Below are 26,910 nucleotides of genomic sequence, written 5' to 3' on the forward strand. Positions count from 1 at the left end.
CACAACTGTCCTTTTCCAGTCATCTCTGCAGGGCAGGACCTAAATAACGTGGGCAGTGAAAGCAGAAAATATTAATTTCTACATCTCAAGAAGAAGGGAACCAATTATAGAGAGGCTGCTTAAACTGTTTATTTTAGGGCATTTGCTAAAGTAGCAATTTATATAGTAGGACTGAAAGAGATCAGTGGAGGATGAGTCACGAAGTATGGTGGGAAATGAAAGAATAGAGGGAATGCAGAAGAGAACAGAAAGGAGTAAGTAGGAAAGATAAATGACAGAGTCAAGAGTAGAAAAGTATATTTTAGAGACTAGAATCATGAGCAAGTGTTTTTCTGTAGACAAAGTAATTGTGACATAAGGGTGTTAGTTGGGAAAATGCAGAAGTGTCTGAGAAGTAGTCCACCAGAGTGATTAACAGAAAGCATATGAAGCATAGAAAAATATACGAGAAGATATAGAATCCAGATGATAGAAAACAACAAAAAGGCAACGTAAACTTTATTTTTAAAGTATTTCAATAAAAGAGGGTTGGTGCATTTCTTCATTTAGTTGACTTGGGATAGCTGGGCAAAATAGAGAGCGGTTGTTTGCACAGCTTCTAGAGCAACAGAACACTATGAGCTACACTTGTCTGTCTGGGAAAAGGCAAATGACAGCATGGACAGTCATGAATGTCAGCTCCTGCGTCCTTGATTCTTACATTCACTTAGTAACGTTATGAGGACAGCTGTACCTTCTAGATAGGCAGGGAAAAAAAGTGCCCTGTACTAGGCCATGGCAAATAACATGTCTGACCTGCCTTGCTTGGGGTGGTGGGAGGTGTAGCTGGTTGGATGAAAACATATGCTAAGCATCAAAATGTGCATTGATATAATTGTCACGATAAAATTAAGTAACTTAAAAAATGCAGTGGAGCAGAATAGCTGTTAAAGCTTTTGCATTTATTTTGAAAGTAAACAATGCTCTGTTTAGTTTTGTTTGGTATTTGTACTATCAAAATTTCTCAGTGCTTACATGCCTTGATATAAGCATGCTAACATAGCAAATACTATGCCACTTTGGTTTTATGTTCTTCAAAACTTTAATAATATTTCTTTTACAATCCTTCCTGCAATAAAGGTATTATTTTATGCAAACAAGGCTAACGTTTGAATAGTAACTCTTGGCAAGTTGATCAATGGTCTCTTCAGCTTTTCAGGCAATTGATTCTACTAGGCGAGGGGCAAATGCTCTGTGTGAAGTAGGCATATCTGAAACAGGTGATTATTATTGGGTGATTTTTTTAATAGTTCTATCTACAAACAACAATGAAAAAGGCATTTCTGAGTATTACAAAAACGTGCAGAGAATGTTACTAGCTATGATTACTGATGCACTATTAAAATTCTGTGAGCAGCGGTGTTTGCTCTTTGCATTAATCTGACTCGTGGTGGTATTCTTCTACTCTGGCTAGTCTTGTTTGGAACAACGGATACAGAATTAAGTAGGCTTTGTCAAATAGTCAGTGGGCATTGAAGTATACATGGGCTATTTCATAACTTGTGTGGACTTCCCCCTTACTTGTAATGCAGGTCAGAGAAACAAAGGGGAATGATCCGGGTGAATTAGGTAGAGCAACCACCAGCCATTTCCTTCTTACATTTGAGTTATGGCTTGCTGTGTTTCAGAGATTTTATAAGTTTAGTGCCTCCATGTATTCTTGGCTTGTCGGTCAGAGGTTTTAGGTAGCAGATGGGATGAAAGCTTTTGAATCCTTCCCTCTATCTGTACCTTCTCTTCCTTTCTCTCAAATACGGTGTGCTTCAGTGGCACTTGGTGGACATAATCATGACCCAAGTAATTTCCAGTGCTGTTTTTCAGCTAGGCAAGACATTCTCCAGCCTGGAGAAGGCTCTGGGAGACCTTATTGTGGCCTTTCAGGACTTAAAAGGGGCCTGTAAGAAAGATGGGGGCATACTTTTTAGCAGCGCCTCTTATGACAGAGCAAGGCATAATGATTTTAATTTAAAGGACAGGAGATTCAGGCTAGGCATGAGGAAGAAATATCTTACAATGAGAGTGGTAAAATACCGGCCCAGGTTGCCCAGAGAGGTGGTAGATGCCCCATCCGTGGAGACGTTCCAGGCCAGGCTGGACGGGGCTCTGAGCAACCGCATCTACTTGAAGGTGACCCTGCTTATTCCAGTGGGGCTTGGACTAAATGACCTTTGAAGGTCACTTCCAACCCAAAACTTTCAATTCTGTTTCATTCCATTCCTGTGGAGTTATTCACAAGACTCTGTCCCATACCCCGGCATTATGGTGAATGAGGCCTTTTTTGAAAGAAAATAGGGAGACAGATATAATAGGTGCGTTTGTGTAGACACAGGAATAATTTAGCAAGTGGAGCCTTGAAATATTTTTTCTTCCGCCTTCAAAAAACCCAAAGAAAAATGGGCAAGAGGGCTGCTTCCATTTACTTGTGAAAATGATTTCAGGTGACTATGACAAAAATGAAAGGGTAGCAACATTTGGCAAATATACAACAAATATAATTCCCTAAACATGTTTCAATTCTGTATTTGATAAAATTACTACTACCATATATGTGAAATTTAGTTCTTTAAGGAATAGTGCAGATTTTACTTGTGTTGGTTTTGCCTTTTTTAAAAATTAAATAAAAAAATAATTTCTAATGTATAGAACCAAAAACTCTTTAGAAGTACATTTACAAGCTCTGTGGATAAATCTTATTTGGTGGGGCTGGTTTGGCTTCCTTGACAGAATAAAAGGAAATGCATTCAATTTGGTTTAGGATTTTTAGCATGGCTTTTGTCCAAAACTACTTGAGTTTCCCTTCCGTGCATCATTAAATGGAAAATTAAATTGCATTCAGTCCATAACAACATGCCCTCAATTTAATTTATTTCATTAGTGTGTACTGTGATAGTTGATTTTCTGAGTGCAAAAGTTTTTGTCACCACATAATCATCTGCAGAACCTTACCTTTTTTTTAAGTAACACAAATGGTTCTCACTTGTGATCATACTTACATAGGTGTGTTATGAACACATTCATATGCTACTAAGAGACATACATGAAATATAAATGATTTTGACGTAGGCCTGAATTGTTGAATGTATTTGGAAATTCCATTCCTGATAAACTGGCTCATTCTGACATACATCAGTAGAATGAATGAAGGAACGAGTAGGTATTACCACAAAAATTTGGACTGCGAATGTCTTTAAAAAGGAAAAAAAACACAACCTTTCCTGTAAGGTATTATACTAACAATTCTTGCACAAATTATAATGTTATTTACTGAAATTCCTTTTTAATCTCAAGAGAAGTCAAAACAAATGGTTTCGTTTATTTTTTTTCAGGAACTGCAGTTTGAAAGACTGACTCGAGAACTTGAGGCTGAACGTCAGATTGTAGCGAGCCAGCTGGAGAGATGTAAGCTTGGATCAGAAACTGGAAGCATGAGCAGCATTAGGTAAAGTATGAATTTCTAATTTCTTTGTAATGTAATGAATTTTGTCACTATTACGAATTACCACTGAGAACAAGATTGATCATCTTCTAGTAAAAAGTTATAGACCACGGAGCATGAGATTTTAGTAGAGTTTGAAAATTTGCTTTTTCATCTGCCTTTTAAAATGAAAATTTCAAGATGCTTATTTTCATGCAATTTGGTATCTGTGGTGGTTTTGTATTTCCAGTAACAAAATAGTACTCAAATTTGTTATTCATTGGCTTGCTGTAGTCTGAATAGATAAACAGAAAAACTCCTGTTTCCACTACCAAAACAGCTATAATTTTCAGCCAAAGCTTTTTAGCTTCATATTTGCTGAGATGTATTGATAAGTTTTGTCAATTTGTTTTATCATAATTTCATCTTTCAAGGTATTAAAAGCTTTTGAGATAGTAACTTAAAGCTGCTGACCTGATGTCAAAATGTAATGATAAGATATGAGTCACTTGTTTTTAAAGTATTTGCTTTCTTCAATTTAAGAAATTGTTCTGGTACATTGTTTGGATAATGGTGAGATTATTTAAGAAATTGTAACAGAAGGAGGCTGATCTCTTGGTCAGTTTAGTGCAAGTAAAGGTTTTGTAGTTTTGAGCTTCTTGATACATGTTTCTTTGTTTTCTCAAGTAAACATAATGAAGAAAATATTATAGTACTTGAGTTTGAAGGATCCAGAAAAAACATGCTCTATAGATGTATTATCTGTTTTTATCAGTGGAAATATTAAGTCTGATATCTTTTGAATACATAAGATGAAGTACAATATGCCAAGCGTAGTGTGAAGTTTTGTGTGGTACTGGTAGAGAATCTAGAAAAGTATATATCACTACTGAAAGACACTCTTCCTCAGTTTAAGCAATTCAGACTACACTTCAATCAAATGAATGATTGTTTTCCATGATAAGGAGGAAATAAATACTCAGTAGAATGCCAGAGATGCAACAAAAATGCTGAGTGTAACAGCACAATTAAAATGGAAGAAGTCACAAGAATCTTTTACTAATTCAGCAGAAGTTGAAGCTGTACATGAAGTTGACTATAAACACGCTTAATAAATCAAGTGAGAATTAGCTCCCCAAGATAAAATCTTACTTCATTCTATATAATGTTCTCCACCAACTAGACTTACATTAACATTAAAGAAACTATATTATTTAAGCACAGAGTAGGTAATATTTGGCAATTCAGTACAGTACTATATTTGCACCTTAAATGCAATCCCTCAGCCATTTAAATTTTAAGTATGGTATGACTATATTTCAAAAAAGCCATCTGAGCTATGTTTGAATAATACCGAGCTATGTTTGAATAGTAATATTATTTTAGGATTGTTCCAGCCAGTGATATAGAGGTTGGGAAATTTCTTGTTTGGAAGGAAATACTTTCTTGGTGAACTTCTTTCCTATTGATGTCAAGGTCACTCAGCTGTTTCTGAAGACACTCCAGTTATTTGAGAAGCTTAATATTTTGACTATTAACCTCTGTGGAATAAACTAGTACCTAGAAGAGCTGAGGAGATTTCATGCAATTTTTTTTTGACATCTGTAATTTGCCCTAGAAATGTTTTACATATGAGAGTTTAAAATTTCTAGCGTTTCAACTAAAAACATTTTATCAAATACTGAAATACTGTGGTCCAGAAGATAACATTGAAAGCTTACAATTAGATAGCTGTTCTTAGACTTGGCATGTTATTTAAAAAGGAAACTAATAATAACCTAATGTTGTTTATGTTGCATTGTTGTTTCTCCTGTACATATTAAATGAGCTTTAATTTTCTGATAGGTTTTTTTTTCTTTTTTAATACTAAATTATTATAGGAGGGGATAGAACTAACATGAATATTAAGTGAAATCAAATATAAGTCTGTCTTCTGTGCTGAACTTCCAGTGGTCACCCACATTTGAGAGTGTTCCTTTGACATTGTATAGTGAGACAAAGACTTGGAAGATAAATAATTACATAGTGGAATAATATCTGTTAAGAAAAAAAAAATCTAACTTCTTATAGTCTTTTGGACTCTGTAGGAGCAGAAGAGGCTTGATTAAAAATACTTTTTTCATAGGTATGACCCCCTGTAAAGCTAAACTTTTCAGACATATCTGCTCTAAAACAATGAGAGTAATTTTGTGGTAAATAGTAAATGCTTTAAAAATGTTTCATACTCACACAGGGTAATTCAAATATTTTGGCATCTTTATTTAGCTACTGAATAATTAATCAATTATTTTAAGCACACTTTCCTGGTGGAACACAAACTAAAATCAGAACTTATAGCTGTTATTACTAGGTATTTATTGGCAAAGAGCTTTTAAAAACAATCTTTAAATCAGTTGTATTTGCTTTAAATACTGTCATTATTCAAAGTGAAATCCTAGCTGTTAGTCTTCAGTAGAAGTGAATATACAACCTTCGGTGATGTCGCGGTTGTCTGATGACACATAAGTTTATTACTCAGATTCTTATCAAGTAATAATTAAACTGGACTGATTGTAATCAGCATATTTTAATATTGGAAAGTTATGCATTTTTGCCAGTTTAAAATAATTCACTCAAAATATCTAAAAGGAATTTTTCTTGTTAATATCTGTTACTTATGTCTGTTAGCACCTAAGTACCTAAAACAGGTACATGGAGCAGCTTTCCATATTTGCAATTTTAGTCAGGCTAAATCAGTGTACAGTAGTGTTATCTGCCATACCTTGCTCTAACATCTTTAAATAACTGCAGATACTCATAACAAGTAGTTAGAGTGCCCTTCATTTTGGAGATACCAGCAAAATTGTTCCTAGCTTTACCTCCTTGGGATAGTAGTTTCATGGAGTCTTCCTGTATGTCTTAAGATTGTGCCCTTGGAACCAGGTTTTTATGAACATACTAATGAGTTGTTATTTCTGGCTTCTATTTTGCTTTCTGTACTTGTCTTGCATACTTGACACTTGGCCCATAGGAGTTGTATATCCAGCTGGACTGTGAAGCTCCATGTGGCTCAATTTTCACTTCTTAAGGACTTCCTGTATAACCTCATATTGTTACAGAAATTAGGATCCAGAAAGTAACGTGAAATGAATTTGCACAGCACAGTGCAACTCTGCACAGGATTATGAAGCCTAAATCCATGCCAGGAATCGCTGCACCTTACATTGGTATAGCTCCATAGCTCCACGCCTGCTGAGCAGAAGGTCTAAGTAGCCAGGAAGGAATCTGGCATTTGTGGTTTCTGTGATACCAAGTGGTATCTCTGTACTGTAGCTTGTCTGTAGACATGCCAGTTTGTTCAGAAGAGGTTGGATTAGCTAGAATTGACTGCTCTATCCAAAGCTCTGATGGTGACAAGCCTTGTTCAACTGAAGGGATGCAAATGCTTGGTTCTTCCACAGGACCATTAGCTAACTTTGAAGAATTCGTCTTGGGCATGTGAGGAAACACCACAGCTCTAACAGTGTTCATCATTTCTGTGCCTACCTGTCTCACTGCTGGACCCCATCAAAATAACTGAAGTAAATGTTCTTTGTCATATCCTTGATCAGTAGTTGTTTTTTAGAGGGTTAGAGGACTGTATTCATTAGCAATTTTACCAAAATGACTTGAGTGCCTTCGCTTCAGGAACAGGTTCTTGGCTGTGAATCAAAGGGTGAATCAATGACTTCTGATAAAGCTGAATAAAATACTTAGACCGTGAAGTAGGACAAAACTTAGGGAACTCTTCCAAGCTACAGTGTTTCCCTGTTGGCAAACTCGGAGCAGTTCATTACTCAGCCTGCTGAGTATTAAAATTTCATCACAAATTGTGTAGCAGCCTGCTCATGTTCTGTAGTGCTCCATCCCTCCAACTGAGCTTATTCCTTCTGGGCCAGATCTATCAGCTGGTCATTCCTTTTGTACGGGGGGCAATTAGATGCCTGCATATCTTTGAGGTCTTCAGTCTCTGATAATTTTAAGCACATATTAATGTATTTCGAATTTCTGAATTTTTTATGACCACATCATGTAGTTCCTCAAAAGAGAAGCTGATGAAAGTGAAGGGTTAGTTTTGGTGGGTTTGTTTGTTGGTTTGGTTTTGAGAGTGTGTGTGTGTGTGTTTGTGGGGTTTGTTTTGTTTGTTTTGTTTTGTTTTTTTCCTTCCAGAGATGAAGACAAAATCTCTGAGACACTTTGAAGACTCAGCTACAGTTTTCATGGTTTCTTTTGAAAGAATTCAGACAAAATAGTGCCATAGAATGGAAGGTCTGAACAAGCAAGAAAATAGATTGCATGCATGTACATGTAACATATCTGGAAGCTGTGTCTTTGCACAAATAGATATCGTTTGGACTTGATTTAAGAGCTATACTGACTTGTTAGTAAATCCTTAAAACTTTAAAATAATTTTCTGTCTTGCATTCTGCATCACTGTTTTATGTGAGCAACTTATGTTTGTTTACTTAGCTTTTTGATGGAGCCTTACTGTTGGAACTCAGGAACGTAGCTCAAGCATAACCTGCTCTTTTTCTTTGAACATGCAGTATGCAAATTGGTCAGGCAATATAATTTTTCTCAACTGAATTTCAAACCCCCACTGAAATTAGTAGAAGTGACTTGCCATTTGCTATTGAAAGTGTCTTGAAAATACTGATATTTGTGCATGAGCGTCCTAAGCAACATACTAAAGTTTCTGTATTTTACAGATAACAGAAATTTAATCTAATTTATTGAATTGCATGGAAAGCTTACCTCCTTTGTATGTGCTTTCTTCAATGTAATTCTCTCTCTTGGAAATGCATGTTATTCACACTTTATTACTGGGGAAACTGATGTTTTACTTGGGAAGATACAAGTTTTGCAAATTCCCTGAAAAAACATCCAGCAAGTCTAACTGGTAAACCCATAAGATCCTTCATTTCAAGAACATTGAAGAGAGAGATGAAATGCACTATGACACAGGGAGACAATTTCCACTGTGTTGGTCAAATAAACAAAATGGCAGTTATAAAATTTTCCTATACAGCTGTGGGTATTAGGTCTAATTTGGGCTACTTATTGTAGAAGAATATGTAATAGTCTTTGTAGATATTTAATATTAGGTGTTGACAAATCCAGTAACAGTGAGGCTGCCACAGTCTAGACCTGTGCAGAGTGGAGAAATGGGCTGAGTGGAACCTTATGAAGTTGAAATTTAGAAGCAAAAGCGAGGACTACTGGGAATCTTCTAAGTTTAAAACAAAAAATAATTTAAAAAACCCCTTTAAATTAAGTGTAGTTTAGAAAGTTAACTTTTTTGAAAGAAAAACAATGCACAACAGAGCAGAAATAAAAAGGATCATTATTTTAACATTGCTTATGAAAATGCCAAGTGTAATTTTTGTACTTGCTCTTTTAAACAAAAGCCAATATCATGAGGTTAATAGTCACTACATTCAATAAATGTAGTAATGTTTTTAAAAGTAATGTTCTTTAAGAAGGCTGACATTTCACCAGTGGACAGAGAAGATTTTAAATAAATGTTTGACAGCAAATGCTGTAGCTCAGCTTCGTCTCATTCTGGAATGTTTTTGCTTGGTAGTTCAGAAGCTGAATAAGCCTAAAGTTTTGTTACACACTGTTGCTTATCTTCATTGGGGATTGTGTGAAGCTTTAACAAGTCATGCTTGGATGAAATTTTGTCAACTGAATTAATCAACAAATTTATCTGAAATAAAAAATAGTAATAAAAACAAGGAGGTTTTTTAAAATATGAGTTTCTGAAAAGGCCCCTCACAAATTCTACAAGGCTGAATATTTAGCTGTGCTAAGACAGTATTTTGTGAGGGGGGGGAAAAAGGGGGTTTGTGCTAGGTGTGGTGGCTTTTTGGTGGTGTGTGGTGTTGTTTGTTTTTTTTTTTTCCATTATCTCACAATGATTTTATGTTGCTATAAATGACCAGGTCAGGTGCTATCCTTTAGAAAGATGCAGAGATTGCTCCACTCCTGAAGAGCAACCAAGTTGAGAATTAGGGTACAGCAGGCAAAGAAATTACAATCAAAAGCTGAAAACTCTAGTTTGTGTACAGACCAGCAAGGTCTCTGAGTTCATACACAGTCTGCAGTGAACGTCAGGGAGCCGCCAGCCAAACCTCAGTGTAAAGGAATGAAATTTCTAAGGGCCAAGTGTGACTGTCTAGACTTGTATCAACTCAAAACATTTTTCAGTTGGCCAAGATCAAGTGACAAAGCAAGGAGCCAGCTGTGGAGACACACGGTTAATGAAAAGTGGGTTACAAACCTTTAGTTGTCTGGAGGAGAGAGCATGTGTTTCGTTCAGAGATTGTTCTGAATAAATGTTAAGTTTCTGTTTTCTGCTCTAATAATGAAGTGTTGTGGGAAAATGGGAGTTGTGTAGAAGCCTTTTAGTTGCCTTTGAAAAAGATCTAGGTACATCTGTCCCAGAGTTCTGACTACTTTAGGGTCCTGTAAGAATTCAGAAATGTTTAAGAGCGGTATATTTTAAAGGAGGAGTCTATTCAGATGTGATTTCCTTCTTTAGTTTGTAAATATATGACAAAAAATGTATTTTCTTAGTGAAAAGGAAGTTAACAAGTCCCCCCAAAATCCGCAATAAACATGCTATCTTTCATTTTACCCTAGAGCTCTGTGTTCAACAGGGGCTGCTGACAGCAGAAGAGCTCTAAGTACAGCCTCTATAACTTCTCTCTTTCTCAGAAGTATTATGCGGAATCCATGGAAGACAGTGTTGGTAAATGTGAAGAGTCATTTACTTGCAGAAGTAGGTAAACTGAGTCAAATGAGAAACTGGAGAAAGGAGGATTTTTTTTTTTTTTTTCTTTATTCAGACCTCATCAGCTTATAGGTGTGTCTGCATTACCAGGAGTGCAGAACAATTTTTGTGGCTCAGCTCAAGGAAACATGTAGTTCTGAGAATATAGCATCCATATGCTTTTTTTGAGGAGATTTTTCACATACTTCAGTTTGGTCCTATGGATTGGCCTGCCATTAGTTGTTGCAGTACAACTCCTGGAGAGCCTCTTCCAGGTTAGTTTCTGACAACAGTTCAATTGGTGTGCTGTGAGACCACTTCATGATGCAAACTAAAGCTTGGGAAGTGGAAAAGAGCAGGAGGTTTGCTTCAAAGAGACACTATTGCTGTGAAGGACAGTGCTAATGTTCGTGGAACTGATAGCGAACATTGTTATCCCTTAGAATGCCTCAGACTGGGAGGGAGCAGAAGGAAAGTGTTATACTGGACCTGTTGATATTAATTTGTGTCATCTGATTCACATCAGTATTGTGTCTTATTTGATAGCAATTCCATTTAAAACCCCTGAACAGATACAAAATTGGCGTTGAGTCTTCAGTAGGAAAACTAAAAGGAAAGGTGGGCCATGCATACAATGACATGTATGGTTAACTCGAATCTGTTTTTATTGATGAGAAATGTTTTGTCAATGCTAAGCATGGTGCTGTCTTATATATATTGGGATCTTGCATAAAGTGTATGTGTTATTTGGCTTGTGGTAAAACAGAAATAATCTGGTAAAAACAGGATTTAGGTTTTGAGGTGGTAGGAAAAAACCCCACAACATTCTTTACTAGGAAATCAGCTTTCTTGTTGAATAGTCACGCATCTTTGGTTATAATGCTACTAAGCCAGCATGAGAATTGAATGAGCTGGAAGAAAAGATTCAATTAGATCAGAATAGTGGTAAAATGTGCCAGTGTTTATTATACCATCATGTTTTCTTTGAAGTCTTTGGGTTCTTTGCTATCTGTAAAAGACATAAATTAAAGAAATAAGCCTTACAAACAAACAAACAAAACCAACCAAACAAAAACCCTAGCAGAACAGAACCAGAGAGATTTTCTTAGAAAAAGTTGAATAGATGGTATTTTTGTTACATTCAAAAATCCTCAAGGAGTTCATTTGGATAATCTTAGAAGAAAAGAAACTGAAGCAGCCTTTGTCAGACCACAACTGAGAATGAGCAATGTGGTTTGAATGCTTGGCCACTTTAATAGAGTGGTTTTTGTCTTCCCGTGTCAGGTTTTAGTCTTAGCTTAGCTAAGTCATTTAGGGATTCTTCTCCCTCATACCATTCATCTTCTCCAACAGACTACTTACCTACCAGAAAAATCATCAGTGATTTCTAGGTGTTGGATTGCTAGCCGATGGATGATGGTCACTGTGCTAATGTGTGTCTGTTAAGTAACAGCAGGAACCCAGCAGTTCTGAAAATCGGGCTACTGATTTACATGCCTCTAAACACAGCATTTAGGCAATTCAGAAATCTTTGCATAGAAATAAGTGTTTTGTGAAGGATTGGAATGGACAGATTCTGCTTGTTGTGACAACTGTTACAATGTACCAAGACTGATTTTCCTATGCCAGTTTGACATGAATAGTTGATGTTACTGGCTTCATGTGTACCATCACAGGTAAGAGTGTTCAGGTTAGAGAATATATTAGAAGCAAGATAAAGTCTTCAGGGAAATACTGATATTAGTAGCTTCAATATTCCTGTTTCACCTTGTACTTGTTATTTCTTGATCTTTTGGCTATGAGAAGTACAGACCTGAAAGGTGATGGACTCTGTATCCTATTAGGCTTGCCCAATAAATTAGTTACAGACTACTACCAGAAAAGAAAAAGAAGATTTGAAGAAAATGTTCATTATTGGAAACAAGTTGTGGTTGGAACACTTGGTACAATTCATATTAGTTATGTAAATAGTTAATTATATTGTGCAGATTGACAGTTTACTGGATTAAAACATCAGACTTTTGATCTGATCATTCAGAGCAACTTGATATAAGACGAAATCTGAGCTTGTCTGTACTCACTGTATTAAAGCCCAGTATTTATGGCAATGCTTAAAAAAAGAATCCTGAGAGTCGTTGGTACAAAAGCAAGAAAATGAGATAAAGTAAAAAATTGTACAATTTTTTTGTATTTCCACTAATGTAACATTTGAGGTGGCTTTGTGCTGACTCTCCATAACAAGGCACATGAAGAAAACAGATTAGTCCTGTTGATCCTCTGCAGGGAACTAACCCATTTCACAGTTTTGCAGCATATAAGCTTCTGTTGCTGAAAGGGAAATTTCCAGCAAACATCCAAGCAGTCAGGTCTGGTGTGATTTTGTTTTTTACAGTGTATCTGTATCTTTTACAATAGCATTGTGTGTTGTATCATTCCTGGATAGATACGTCTCTGAAGGCACCAACTCCAACGAGACTATTAAAGCACCTTCTCCACAGATGCTCTCCCTTTTCTTCTGCTTGCTAAGTACCCTCCTGAGATATCACCTCCATGAGATCAGTAACAGTAATACTGAGCATTGCCAAACTCATAACACTGGCATGCTTATGAAATTAAAGTATCAATTTTAATCTTCAAGTTTACTGCGGAGAACCTGTGACAATAAGGATATAGATTTTTTTTTTCTTTTTTTTTCTCTTTAGTGCTGTAAGAAAGGGTCTTATAGGCTGAAAGCCTTATCTGGGGCTGCCAGGTGTCACTGAGATTCTCTCTTAGTTAGCTCAAGTCTTTCATTATTTATTCTTTTTCAGTAATTCCATGAAAAAAAAGAGAAAAATAAAATCCACCAAAAAGGCAGAATGACTGCAACAGAAAAAACCCAAAAGATACTTTGCATACCAACATTCACTGATATGTAAGCCAATGGAGACTGTACTTAATAGCATATTCTCTACCTTAGTCCACTTCTGACATGATGCTAAGATATCTGAAAACTCCTTCCAATTATTTCATTCACAATTTAAATGTGTTGCTCCAAGCCTAATACTTGAATCCTGCACTAATTTGAAATGGTGTTAATGTTTAACCCAGGGCAGCAGATAAAACACTGAACAGCTGCTCTCTCTCACCTTTCCATCCCCAGGAGGAAAAAAGGCAAAAAGAAGACAGACTTGTGGGTAAAAACACATAGGTCAGAATGGGCATCAGGAGCAGAAATGGGAGTGGGCAGAGGACCGGGATCTCTCCTGGATGGCAGCCATAAGGAAAGAGAGCAGGCCCTGGCAACTTCCTGCTTACATATGGGGCATGATGTTCATGGTATGGAATACTCCTGTTGGCCAGATTGGGTCAGCAGTCCAGTATCTGCTCCTCCCTTGGTGCTATCTTAAACCTAAAGCTGGACAGTTGGAAAGACCTTCATCTCATTGCCAACTGCCAAGATACTAATGAAGTCTTACGTTCTTTTCATACCAAATCCCAAACCCTGGAAAGCTACTTGAAGAAAACATTAACTTTATCCCAGGGTGAGAAGTTTCTAACTGCATGAAGAAAGGTAACTTGATTTCAGTTGAACCAGCACACATGGAAATACTGATCTTAGGAAGTATATCATTCTTAATGTAAAACTTGGTTATGTCTTAAGGAGTGAGGTTCTGTGTTCAGACTACTTTTGACAACCCATTTGTTGAAAAATTAGAACAATATGCTTTACCACTTAGGATGGATAAGCACTGTAATAGATTGCCTGAGAAGACTGTAAAAAGTTTCATTTGAAGCTTAAGGACATGTAGAATATCTGTCAAGAATGGGACGTGAGTGACGAGACTATTTCTCTACAGCACTTTTAGCTCTCCTTTTTGTGATACCTTGGTGGGCTCTGCTTTAATAATTTGGCAACATTCTTTTTGTCCCTGTCCTTATCAGATGTTGAAATGTTTTTGGATAGGTTTGAAGGAAGACAAGATTGAGGATAATACTAAGGGAAAGTGTCTTGCTATTAGAAAGTTCTTGAATTTAGAGTGTTTGCAGGAAAGCTTGATGAAGTCCAGGAAAGTTCATTTTTAGTGCTTACTTCTTGTGGGTCAAAGGTACGAGATACCATTTTTGTGATAACTTAGAAGCAGCTAGTTTATTGCTAAGAACGAATTCTGTAAGGTGGTGACAGTATTTAATGGCTGTGGGCAACTGACATTAAACACTGAAACAGAAGTAAGGTATCCAAGGTGCTTCAAGGAGTAAGTTCTGAGGAATCACAGAGGGACACAGTAGTGGTGTCTGTCATTAATGTTGCCTGCTGGCTTGCATTAAGCCAGTATTTCAGTTGTTCCTTATTTTGCCAAGCTGCACCTTCCAGGTTGAATATTTCCTTCTCAAGATGCACATACTGAGGTTTTGAAGGGAATTTCAAGTAATCATCTTCATTGTTGTTGTTACTCATTTGCACCAAATGGCCTTGCTGTTAGCAGATGAGCTAAATGTACTTTTGCACAGAGTCACATAAGTAAATCCCTGTTTTCCTACAACGCTTGCTGCTGTCTATGTAATCTGGTGTATGATGGGAAGAATGCTGGCGGTGGGAGGGCGGTCTTATCAGTGTTACCCCATCCTTCCCTCTCTGTTGTCTTTCTGAGTCCAATGGCAAGAGGTCAAGCAGCAGACCTCCAGGTGCATTGAGCATCCCAGTTAGATATGTGTATGAGGAGTGGGGGGAAAGTTGGGGACGAAGAACCTTTATTCAGAACATGGCTGAGGCATCTGGAAGAGCCCAGTTTCAGTCTATAAAGTGAAGATTTGTATTTAATAGGCACACACAAGAATCAGAGGATCTGAGAAATGAAGACTGGGATGGAGCAGGGTGCGGAAAATGAATCAAGGGCAGAGCCTAGAGAAGAGCAGGACAGGTAAGGTTGAGGAATCAGGGAACCATATTACACCCTGCTTACAGTTGGAGACCGAAGACAAAAGTTGAAAATTCCCATTTATCCTGGCTGCTCAATCTGAGAAATCTAGGACTAATTGTTGAAAACAGAGATCCTACTGGCTTCATTTGCTGCTATGAATAGTCATCACATCTATATGTCGGTTCCTGATCTGCTTATCAGAATCCTTGCATACCTGGAAGGCCGAACAGAGAAATAAGCAGAGAATACCTGACAAGATTCAAACAAATCTTTAGAACAGAATTAGGTAGCAGAAATTGATACAATTGCACTGGATTGCCTTCAGCTATTACAAGCAGATAGCTATTCATTTTTCCGATGCACATTTTTAAAGTTATGAAACTCCATGAGTCCTGTATACAACAGTGTCCTTCTACTCAAACATGATTTATCCCCAGTGCAGTTTAGAAATGAAATGGTCATGAAACAGAAGTTGTGTAACAATGCATTTGTACAAGGAGTATGTCAAAATGCAGCCGGCTGAAAGCTTCCCAGAACTCCAGACAAACCAATATTTTATTTTGGTTCCACAGAGGAACACAAGGCCTATCTTGTTGCTGTTCTTGAGGAAACAAATTTGATTCTGTGCTGAGTTTCAAAGAAATATTGCAGTTGGGCATAGTATTTTCTCTGTCTTCGCCAGTGCCACCTTCTGCTTTTTTCCACCTGAGCTTGTGTGGGTGACCTTGACTTCTGTGAGCATCTTCTCTTTTGACACCTTTCTTCTTCTCCATTGCCTAGGTTTAGATTCCATCTAGCTCACTAAACCCTGTGATTTGTCAAAATAAAGCCCTATGTCCTGCTTTTGGGACTTCCTTGCTTTGGCAAGTCCTGATCCCCTTTCACCAAATGCGGGTATGGGAACAGTTGCTAACGCTACCTGCCAGAACCTCATCCAGGCTAGTTTATATGTCCCTAGCAAATGACTAAGTTACTTTTGCATTTAGCTGACTGTATTTTGGTTCTTGGTTTTAGTAAGAGTGTAGTTGTTTTCCAATGCAATCTTTGAAGAAACTGGAGATCTTTCAATAAAAATGCATTGGTGGAAGGCTTCTCATCAATCATAGCTTTCAAAAACATACTCATCTAATAATAGTAATTTCTGCTGTCACATTGAAAGTGGATCCTGTGTCATGCTGTGATCTATCTTGATACAAAATCAATTTGTTGTATTTAGCTGTAGTGTTTGATACAGTCAAATCAGTTCACTTTGAAGAGATTTGGATGTGGGTTTTCTTTGGTATTTTTTCGCTTACTTTAGAAAGCAACGGTGATATTAATCTTAATTATTAGGTGGTCTCTCCTTGTTCATATGTGATAATCTGCACAGGAATTGGTTCTGATTTTCCTTTTTGTTGTTTGTATGCTTCCTCTGAAGGACTGACAGAAGCATCTTAATGGTACTGCTGCATCTGTGACTGCTCTGTAGCAGAAACTGAGCTCTGCATTCCTTGAGTATATCGAATATCAAAAGTGCACAGGAAGTATTACTAATATATTTAGTTGAATTCCAGGAATGGCATGAATGAACGTAGTTATGTTTCCACAGGCATCTCACAGGTTGATAGCAAGGTACTTTGAATGGCTAATGTTATATGCTCTCTCAGCACGTTGCCATTTCAGTAGTTAAGGAAGATTTTATAGATTTGAATACGTTTAACTTAAAGGGACTTTTAAATCCCTCGTCCTTTCAGCTCATAGTAAATGTAGTCTCAGTTACTGCTAATTGTATATAAATATTGTGCCTTATTCTGGCTTTCTTTTACTCCTTTTATTTTCACCTTATTCCTCCATGCTGCTTATTTGCACAAAGATTTAAATAAATAAATAGACCTCAAAAAAACAAATGAAAAAAAATAACCAGAGTGGTGCACACAAGCTCTCGAATTCTTCACTCTCTGTAGAGCAATATCCCACAGTTCCTCAGGTATAGAGAAGGAACAGATATAGTACAACTTTTACATTTTTATTCCTTCTATCTTGAAATAACTTGATCAAAATTAAATGTTTGTATTTTGTTTTCATTTAAATCTTCCTTCTGCATTTCATTTTGACAGTCTTCACTATAGATGTTACCGCACAGATGTCTGTGAATATAGCTGTAATAGGATTAGCATCAAACTGAGCACAGTGTGAAGTTTGCCTAATTTCAAATATTCTGTGAAAGTTACCTTAAAGTTTCCCCATATAGCTACTGATTTTTTGACTGTACTCATGAATGGGTCACAGGAGCCAGTGACTGCCGTGAAAGGAATGTCTTTAGCTTAGATAAAAATATTCGAAGCTTATCAGAAAAAAAAGAGGGGGAAAAAAAAAAAAAAGGAAAAAAAAAGAAAAAATCATAGATCCCGAATAGTTGATAGAAATGTTCTAGATTCAGTTCTCCAAATTTTTTTGATCATGCACCCCATCAGTAAAACATTTTTGAGCTCGCATTCTTGGTATATGGATATTGATTTATAGATTATCTCCATGTACTACTGTACCTAGTACATTATGAACCTTAGAAAACATAAACCAAATCAGAAATTTTAAAAAAGGATGAGATAAAAATGAAATAAACACCAGTTTGTAAATTACAGTCACTTCAGCCTAGTATAACAACAGCATTTTAACAACATAAATCTGGAAGTATTAGTCTATATTGAGTCCCTTTTAGTCAAGACGCTAGACTGGTAGGTCTAGAACATGACAAGAGGTTTCTTTATTACACTTACAGGACTGATCCAATTATAATCAGTGCTTTATAGTTCAGCTATCCAATTTTCCCCTTCTAGTTGATTAACAGAAAGCCCTGGCAGATCTTTCGAAATTCATGGCCAGATAATTTGTCAATTAAATGCAAGTGTATGTAAATTGATAAATGTAGATGTTAGGGAGGAAATAATCATTGCAAGTTGCTGATGAGAACAGAAGACCCTATTAATAATTTGAAGTAGTCATCACCTCCACTTTCTACCCTAGTCTGCTAAATATATTGCGTCACAATATATTGTGTTTTCCTTCCTAGGGATATGTAAGCATCCAGGCATAAGTGACTTCATATATTAAAAGTTTTTGAAAAAGCTTTCTAATTTTCTCTGTCCAGTCCATGTTAATCCTATTGATGAAATGAGCAAAAGAAATATAGTTTATCCACACTTAATAGTTTCTATAAATCTGTTCTTGGAAAGGAAGGTGTAGCTTATGCTGTAAATTACAGAAGTCAGTCTGAAACAGCTTCTGTAGCGGCATTTAGGTTTCCCAGAGTTTTTTCTGATTTAAAAAAGAAATATTTGAAATTAGATGTTGAAAGAGCAGTCTTTTAGTATTGGATATTCTTGTCTTGTCTATCTCTTCTCCCCTCCTTTCCTCTCGGCTTCCCTCCTCCAGAGTTTTCAATTAGTGCAGTAACACTTACATTTGAAGTTAAGGAAGACAAAGGCCTTGAAAAGTCTTTGAGTCTTTATTTTTGGCTCTAATCAGAAGTCATAGACACAGCGAAAGGTTGTGTGTTACTCTCCTTACCACTATAAGAATATCATTGTACTACAACTCAGTTTTGTTCTGGTTCTGAACTGGTTTTTAAAGCCGTGTAAAGTGTACTAATAAAATCTTAGCCTGAACACCTATGAAATGAAGAATTAACCAAAAATATTTTTCATGCCTTCTGCTTTAATTTTTACATAAGTTTCCATTTAAATCACTTAGCTTTTGTCTTTACTGATCCCTATTCCAGAGAAAAGAACAAAATTGAAATAAAGTAAAAACCACTAATGCTTCTAAATATCTTTATTTTAGTTGCACAGGAATACTCCACTGTTTCACTATTAATCTGTTTCTGCAGTGAGGCGCTGATAGTATATTGTTTTATTCCTTTGCAATGAGTTTAGATGACTATTTATATTCAGCTTTGAAAAAAAAAGCTTCCAACAGAAAGGGTTATTGATGTAGTTACAATATATGTCCTTGTTCACATTAAGAGAATCTGTGACATGAACCTCTTAACATCAGCGATGTTTAAATAAGCATGATTTTTATTCCTTGATGAGTAAAAATTAAAGAAAGCCCTGTTACTGTGGATAACAGAACGCTTGTCAGGTATTGATTATTTAAGGCATTTGCTCAAAATGTAGGCTATGGATGACTCTTGTTTTGTTTAAAATAAAGCAGGATATACACAGTGAAGAGAGAGAAGTGTGGCTAGTACTTTAGGAAGATACTGTTTTTAATGTACAGCTTTCTGCACTAATGCTGACTTTAGTGAAAAACAGTGTTACAGTTACCTGAGTATTTTAACAGTAACACGTCATTAAGAATGCAAGGAGCCTGGGGTACAATTTTTTTAATCTACCTTTTTTTTTTTTTAACTTCATCCTGTTATAATTTAAAGCTATATCAAGCAATGCTAAGCAGTAAGAATGCTAAATAGTCTTAATCTAATCCAATGATTTAGATAGGATTTTAAAGGTTTATTTTGCTTTTTTAAAATTCAAATTCTACAGGAATAAGTTGCTTTACTGTTGCTATTTTGCTGTTCAGTGTTGAAGTGGCTTGAATTTTGCTTGTGAAACAGAACAGTAGGTATCTTTCATCAAAGAAACTACAAGAAGCATTTGTTGGTTAGTGCGTGATGTAGGCCAAAGTCTAACACAGAGCAGGTTGGTAGCTGGATCAGGGCTGGTTACGCCAAGACAGATAGTAACTGAAATACCCTTGGGTCGAGCAGGACCTTCCTGCCCCAGTGCTGCATGAGCCGGTCATAGTGACATCTTCATTCATGACAGACCCGCAGCAGGCAGCTATGTGCTTTAGTTCTCAGCTGCCATTTTCCTTCTTATTCAACATACTTTATGGTGTAAACAGAGAGGAATTAAAATTAATCTGCTATACAGGCTTTTTTTTTTTTTTTACTAGTCTTCTTGTAATCTACAACTTCTACAGCTTCCATATTTTTCTTAACATTTCAGTTCTGATTTAGCTTCTTGTTGTATTTATACCTGTCTCTGATATCCCTCCGTTTCTCTTTGATTGATACTAGAAGGGTCGTTCGATGAGCAGTGATCTATTCCATATGATTCAATGTTTTTTCCACCCTGGAATGTCTGGCGTAGTAAATCATTTATTTTACCTTAGTAATGTCATATTAATGAGTTTCAAGACCAAAGGGCCCTGAAGTTTTAATAACTGTAACGCCTTACCAATTCTCTGAAAAATAAGATGTGACTAAAAAGATTTATTTTTTTTTTGCTGTTGAGCATCTCTGGTTCTCAGCTGATATAGAAACAGAAATGGGACTTTCCAATCGACTATCTTCAGTTAAATCAGAATCCCTTTCTCACTATCTTTTTTGGCTTTTGGAGGTATCTCATTCTTTGCTTCTGCTGGAATAATCAGTCATTTTGTCCCCTTAAGCTTTCTCATCACTTCATGACAATGAAAAATACATACATAGTCTCCTATGTTTTCTGTTAACGTATTCCATTTGATAACAGGTCCCAGGTCAGAATCTGGGGTTTATAAGACTAGAGATAGTAAAGTTTGGAACAGGTGATAATACTTTCATAGATGCTTGCAGTCTGAGTGAGTAAAGTACTTCCATAAAGGTCCATTGGGAATATTACATGCTATATTTCTTGATAATAGCTATAAACAGAGTATTATATGCAAACACTTGCACTTATTGCAGCTAACATTTTGTCCATTTCAATGAAATGTGTTTCCCTGCCTTCCTTAGTCTCCTTTGTATTGCTCAGTCTGAAAGCGTTGCACCAATGTTGCCAAAGTTTGCAAGTAATCCATTAAAAAACTAAATAATGAAATCCGTTTTGACTGATGTTTAATTGTACCGCAGCCAAATCTCAAAGAAGAATCCTGTGTGATGTAACTTGTAAGCAGGCAGGAGGACTTTTAATGGAAGACAGAAATCCTGCAGCTGGTCTTTAATTCAATGACCTCTCATTCATTTCAAAGGTATTGCTTGGCTAAAGAACTTAGCAAATGACCTTTGATTTTGCCTGTTTAAATTACTAGGGAAGCTGTTGCATCACCTTTTTTGAAAAGAACTGTGGATGTAAAAGTAAAGATAATAAAAGCGCAGTTAGAACTACATCCTGTAGATTTGCTTCCATATTGATTTTTCGCAAGCTTGGTGATATCTACTTTCCCTCGCTTATGCCATGGTTAGAGTTTAATATCAAAAAAACCTCCACCTTACAGCATTGGTTTGACATCGGTCCTTGTAAGATGGAATTGCAAGAGAACACAGAGGCTTTGAAAAGGCCAATACAATCACAACTAAATTTAAGCGATCTTTGTTAGATTACAAGCTCTCTTTTGTGAAACTTCAGCCCTGAAAATCTGTAGGAATAAGATTTTTGAGGAGTTTCAAGGCAGAAATTCAAGGTCATTTTCAGTTGGGTCATTTTTATATCAGAAAGCTGAGATCTTAGTTGCTTTTCATAACACAATTTGTACAGAGATAAATGTTGAAATTTTACTTCTCTGTTGAAATGCCAATGCCATGGTTGTTTTTAAAAGGATGGGACCTAGATGCCATACCCCATGGAGACGAGTTGATTTCCTTCTTTCAGTTATTTCATTAGATGGTCCCACATGCAGAAGAAGGCTGGGGGGGGGGAAAAAAAAAAGTGCTTTATTTGCATGGAGGAAGGGAAGATTTCAGGGGCTGAATGAAGCATTCAGTTCTGCCAAGGCATCCATTCTGTTCTGTGGCATCAGTGCTCTGCCAAGATTGTCACACTGTGATACCTCCTTTATTTTGAAGTTGGAGTCTTTCTAAAACTAGGATCTCTTGGGTCTGTGGGTTTGCAATATGATAACATGAAGCCTGATGGGAAAGATTGACCATCAACTACTGCTCAGAAAAGCTTGGCTTATTCTTTTTGAGCAGAAAGCTTGCAATGAAATAAATGGGGAGGGAGGGAAGAAGCAATGAATGTGGAATAAAGTTTTTTTTACTTATTTGACAGGACACTATGCACAGTCAGTGTGACTTTTCTCATCTCTTCCACTGTCATCTTGATGGTCTTTTGGTAGAATTTGGGCAAAACTTATTAACATTAAGAAAAAAAAAAACAACTTCATGAGGACAAACAGACTTATGGGAAATACAGCATCTAAAATGGCGTAGCTTACTTTTTGAAGTCAGTTCAAAATGCCTTCATAGCCAGTTTTGACTGCACTGTTGTTTTTTTTTAAGTGCTGATGTTTAAAAAAAAAAAAAGAAACATAGGGACTATCAAGATTTAAATAAACTCATTACATTATTAGAAGTTATAGCAACCATAGGGATTTCAGAGTATTACTGTAAGAAGAAAAATGTCTTACTGCTGAAATTCAATTTGTTTTAATGCTGCAGCATCTGAATTTTTTCATATTTCAGCTAAGTTCATAAACTTGTAGAATTATTACTAAATGGAATACATTTTACAAAAGTGCTTTTTTTTTTGTTTCTCAGAATCAAAATCATGCTTTTAATTAATTAAAATAGTATCAGGTGTTTCTTTAAAAGGGTATTGTGAGTTCTTCAGTGTTTTTCAGATTTTCTTTGAGATTTTGAATGTACAGTAACTTAAAAATCTGAAAGCTCAAGTTTTCCAAATAATTAATAACTATTAAACAGAGTGCTCAATTATGTTCAAAGTTACAGTATTTTGGAAACTGTGAATTGTTGCACTTATGAAATATTACATCTAAGCTGTCTACTTGATTAAAAAGTACAATCTTTTATTATTATTATTATTATTAGAGGAATTATAGTAAAAGATCTTTCATGTGGAACTAATAGTTTTTAATTGCTAATATTTTGAGTGTAGACTTTTAGGAGACACCACTTTTGAAATGCTAGGTCATGTGGCAGTTTAGAGAGAAAATTGGGTTTCTAGCCTGCAGAGTCTGAACACACTGAGACTAACTGCAGGCTGCATGCTGAGGGGATGCTCTGATTTGGGGAACAAACTGGTCAGCAACTTAAAGGTTTCTGTAGTGACTGACTGTATTTACCCTGCAGGGTCATTGTGTCTCGTCACAGTTGTCCACCAGTTGTCCAGACATGGAGTCCTGTGGGTCTGGTTGTAGCTCCACACCCATTCATTTAACCAAGTTTCTTTCGAGTGCAAACCAAGTCGTGCGGGATCATGGTGCACACCCGTATCTCCTTGTAACCCCTGGTCTGGTTGCAGCCAGCCTCAACACTTGGGAAACACTCTTGGGCCCCAGGTGCTGATAATCCCCTTGTTTCTGTGTTTTTGTGGACCTCTGCAACTGTTCTGTTAAATTGGTGTTTATCATCCCGAAAGTACTAAAATCTCGCCTAACTTCAAGGTCTGCTAAGAATGCCAACTGTTCTTTGTGGTTCTTAATTTCATTTATTATTTTTTTCATTGTTTTAAGCCCTGCTTTGCACTTGAAACTTTTAAGTTATGCTTGTTCTTGTAGAATGATAAGAAGTATCAGTGACAGTTACTGTACTGTATCAAGACACCAATCGTTGCTCCCATGTACATAGGATAACTGTGTAATAAAATGTAAATGATGTTAAGGAAAGATCACTTTTCAATAGAAGCTACTGACTAAATATGAGGCTTTGACAGACATTTTTAGGGAGTACATTAAAAGGAGAATAAGTATAACAAATGAAAAGGCCAGCAATTATTTAATGGGGACTATGTGAGTGGTCTCTGAAATCATTAGACCTGAAAAGCCTTTCTGAATGTATTCCTGTGCTTTACTTGCAGAAAATGTGTACTGCTTCCCTGAAAGATAGCACTGTTAATTTTTACCAAGTATTGCAGCCAAGTGACAATAGATTTGTTCTCTGTGAGCTTTGTACAAGATGACTGCACTTGCAAACTGGCTGTGAGAGTGACAGTGACACAGAACTCGCTTTTGAGTTTGCTTATGTTACTCTGTAAATGTAAAGGCAGGTTGTGCTTGAAATGAATGTGTTAACATTACATTGCTATACACTGGTATCTTTATTGTCATTTCCATTTCATTACCCTATCCAGAGCAGTTCAAGTTACCTATGGTAGCATTCTTTGTCTGCTGTCAACATCGTATCGGTAAGGCGTTCAGGGGCCAATGGTAATAAATTAAGAGTGCGGGTATTCTTGCCCCAGCTTCCAAGATAAATTTGCAGAATGGTCCACTAGTAATGCTCAGGTTTCCAGAAAACTTTCCATATTTGTCCTGTGGACTAGCCTTCAGCTGGACAACCTGTGACACTGAGATCAGATGTCACTGTCCTGAGGCCACAGAGCCATTTTGTAGATGTACCTGTTTGCGGTCATGTCTTCTGAATGAACATTGAATGCCCATTGTAGGTAGCCTTGGCTCCAGCCCTGTATGGCCCTGTCCCATGGATGGACCTTGAATATATGTTATAGGTAGCTTGTCTCCTGGATGGACCTCGTGGACATGCGCCATAGCTTCTCTTCAGTCCTGTCCCTAGCCCTATCTCCTTACGCTCATGACTGAAGCCCCTAGATGGGTCCTGGACCTAATTGATGACTTCACTGTTTTGGGAACTGTTGATAGACTCTGTTATCACCACCCTGCTCTGCTCAGTTACTTGGCTGAAGTGAGAAGCCTTGGCACAGTGCAATGTGAGACACGGAGCAGACCAAAGATGTGTCCCTGAAAGTTTCTTCACAACGGTCTCCTGTTGGGTTCAAGTTCACTCTCCTTGAGGACTCTCCCATGTGGTGATCTTGGGTCTCAGGGTGTGGGTATCCAAATGAGTGGAAAGCTCAGTTCTTTGTTTCCATGTGAAAATGATCTCAGGATCTCTTTAATAAAGATGTGTCTACCACTGGATTCTGTTGGTTGTTTAGGGTCTTTAAAGACAAGGGCTTTCATCTTCCTGAAGAGAACGCTGCATCTGGTCAACGCACACATTGCAGTGTAGTATGAGAAGCACTACAGAGTATCTCCAAGCCCCTAAATCTTTCAAGAGCCTTTTGGATGCCATATGAATGTTTAGCGAGTATTTGATGTGCCTCTGAAGCAACATTTTCAGCTAAGTTTCCTCCTAAAAGAATCAAGTTTGCATGCACTGCAGCTATTTTGCAAACTGAACGAACATTCAGTAGGGCCATTACTTCATGGATTCACTTCAAAATCAGACTACTGGTTCAGACTGAAAGAGTAACATAGATGCCACCTTAGGACATGAGTTCATATTATGCTTAGTTTGATCTAACAAGTGCCACAGAAAGAAGCAAGAGCCCTCTCATTTTCTCAACAGTTTTCGTGTGTTGCTTCTGCTTCCTCTTCTGAGTTTGACTTGTCATGGTAAATCTTCCCTGCTTGGAGGGAAAGCTAACTCATGAAAACCTGTGAGTTTTCCCTCGGATCAGCAAGCTGATGGGAGTCACTATAGAGTTGCACAACTGCTAAATTTAACACGAGGGAAGAAGCAGAAAACTGAGGAGAAAGCAGGTCCACTCCCTCTGGCCACTGCCTGCTGTTAGATTGAATTAAGTATAATACAAAACTACACCCTGAAGGAGAAGCATGTGAGTTTATTCAGAGAAGATTATGAGTGTTGCTGCTGGTTGAGAATTCACACAGCTGAGGATTTGCTGTTTAAGAAAAAAGTTGTGTAATTCCCTGAATCATTCAGGGTTTTTTGCAGCAGATAATAAACATTTTCAGGTGTTCTGTGGAGGTCTTTCCTGACAAATGGGCAAACATTGGATGTGTATTTGGCTGTCGTCATTTTATTTGTTGACTTTCTCAAAAGAAAGGAAGAATTTCAGAAAGTAGCAGCAAACTGTTCTGTATCGGTATGATATTCGTAGGGAAATAGAGCAGCAAATGCACCACTAAGTTTGTGATTCTTTTATTGGTCTTTCCAAAACATTTAGATCAGCTTTAGTATGAGGTCAATTCTCTTACAAATTTTGTTTTTCTGTATTTAAAAGATGTTAAATAGGAATTGTACATTATATTTTTCTACCTATACTTTAAAAAACTTACATTCTCTGCTTTCTTTCCAATCCATTTGTCTTTCTCTAAGGAAAAAAAAACCTCACAACAAAAACACACAAAAAACAAACCTAAAAAAACTACTTAAAATACCATATTAAAGCTCTGCTTAGTCTATGATTGACTCCAAGCCTCCTGGTAGAACTACTCTCACCTCACTTTGAAATAAACATATCAAAAGGCAGGAGAGTATTCTATTCCCTAAATATGCATTTTGTTAGAAATAAGGTTATTTAATTAGAGCATGTTAAATCTAGAAATTGGGAATTCTCAGTGCTGGTATATAAGCGGTTTAAAGCTGAAGTTCTAAAATCAACTCTGCCCTTTGCGTTCATGTACTCTGTTTCTTTCTAGTTGTACACTAGCAACTTTCAGAGATTTTTCTCGATGTAATAGGTACTGTACAATCCCTCTAGGCTCCTAAGGTTGTGGGGGTTTTTTGTTTGTGGTTTGGTTTTTTTGTTTGTTTGGTTTGGGTTTTGTTTATTGTTGTTTTGTTTGTTTGATGTTTGTTTTGTTTGTTTTTTTTCCCCTGAGATTTCTCGGCAGGCTGACTGAGGTCTCCTTTCTGCTCTGAGCAGAGCCTCTCCCCTCTGTGCATTTCTCCCTCTCTGCCTCACCCTGGCAGCCTTTCCTGCTCCCTCTGTGTAATTGCTCTAAATCTGAGTGCAGCAGCCAGGAAAGACAGCTAACCACACACACTTTTAGTGAAAATAGCAGATAATGTTTAT

The 26,910-nt window shown here is 36.9% G+C and overlaps 1 protein-coding gene across 1 annotated transcript in view; it reads left to right on the forward strand.

The window, feature by feature from the left end:
- Positions 1-26,910, forward strand: part of CTNND2 (catenin delta 2) — a 531,616-nt gene that overhangs the window by 121,274 nt on the left and 383,432 nt on the right. Inside the window, exon 2 of the mRNA XM_065627308.1 lies at positions 3,366-3,478. Coding sequence (XP_065483380.1) covers positions 3,366-3,478 — 113 coding nt within the window. The remainder of the gene's footprint in view (positions 1-3,365; positions 3,479-26,910) is intronic.

Source organism: Caloenas nicobarica, chromosome 2 (genome assembly GCF_036013445.1).
Source record: "Caloenas nicobarica isolate bCalNic1 chromosome 2, bCalNic1.hap1, whole genome shotgun sequence".
In the NCBI taxonomy this organism is placed as follows: Eukaryota; Metazoa; Chordata; class Aves; order Columbiformes; family Columbidae; genus Caloenas; species Caloenas nicobarica.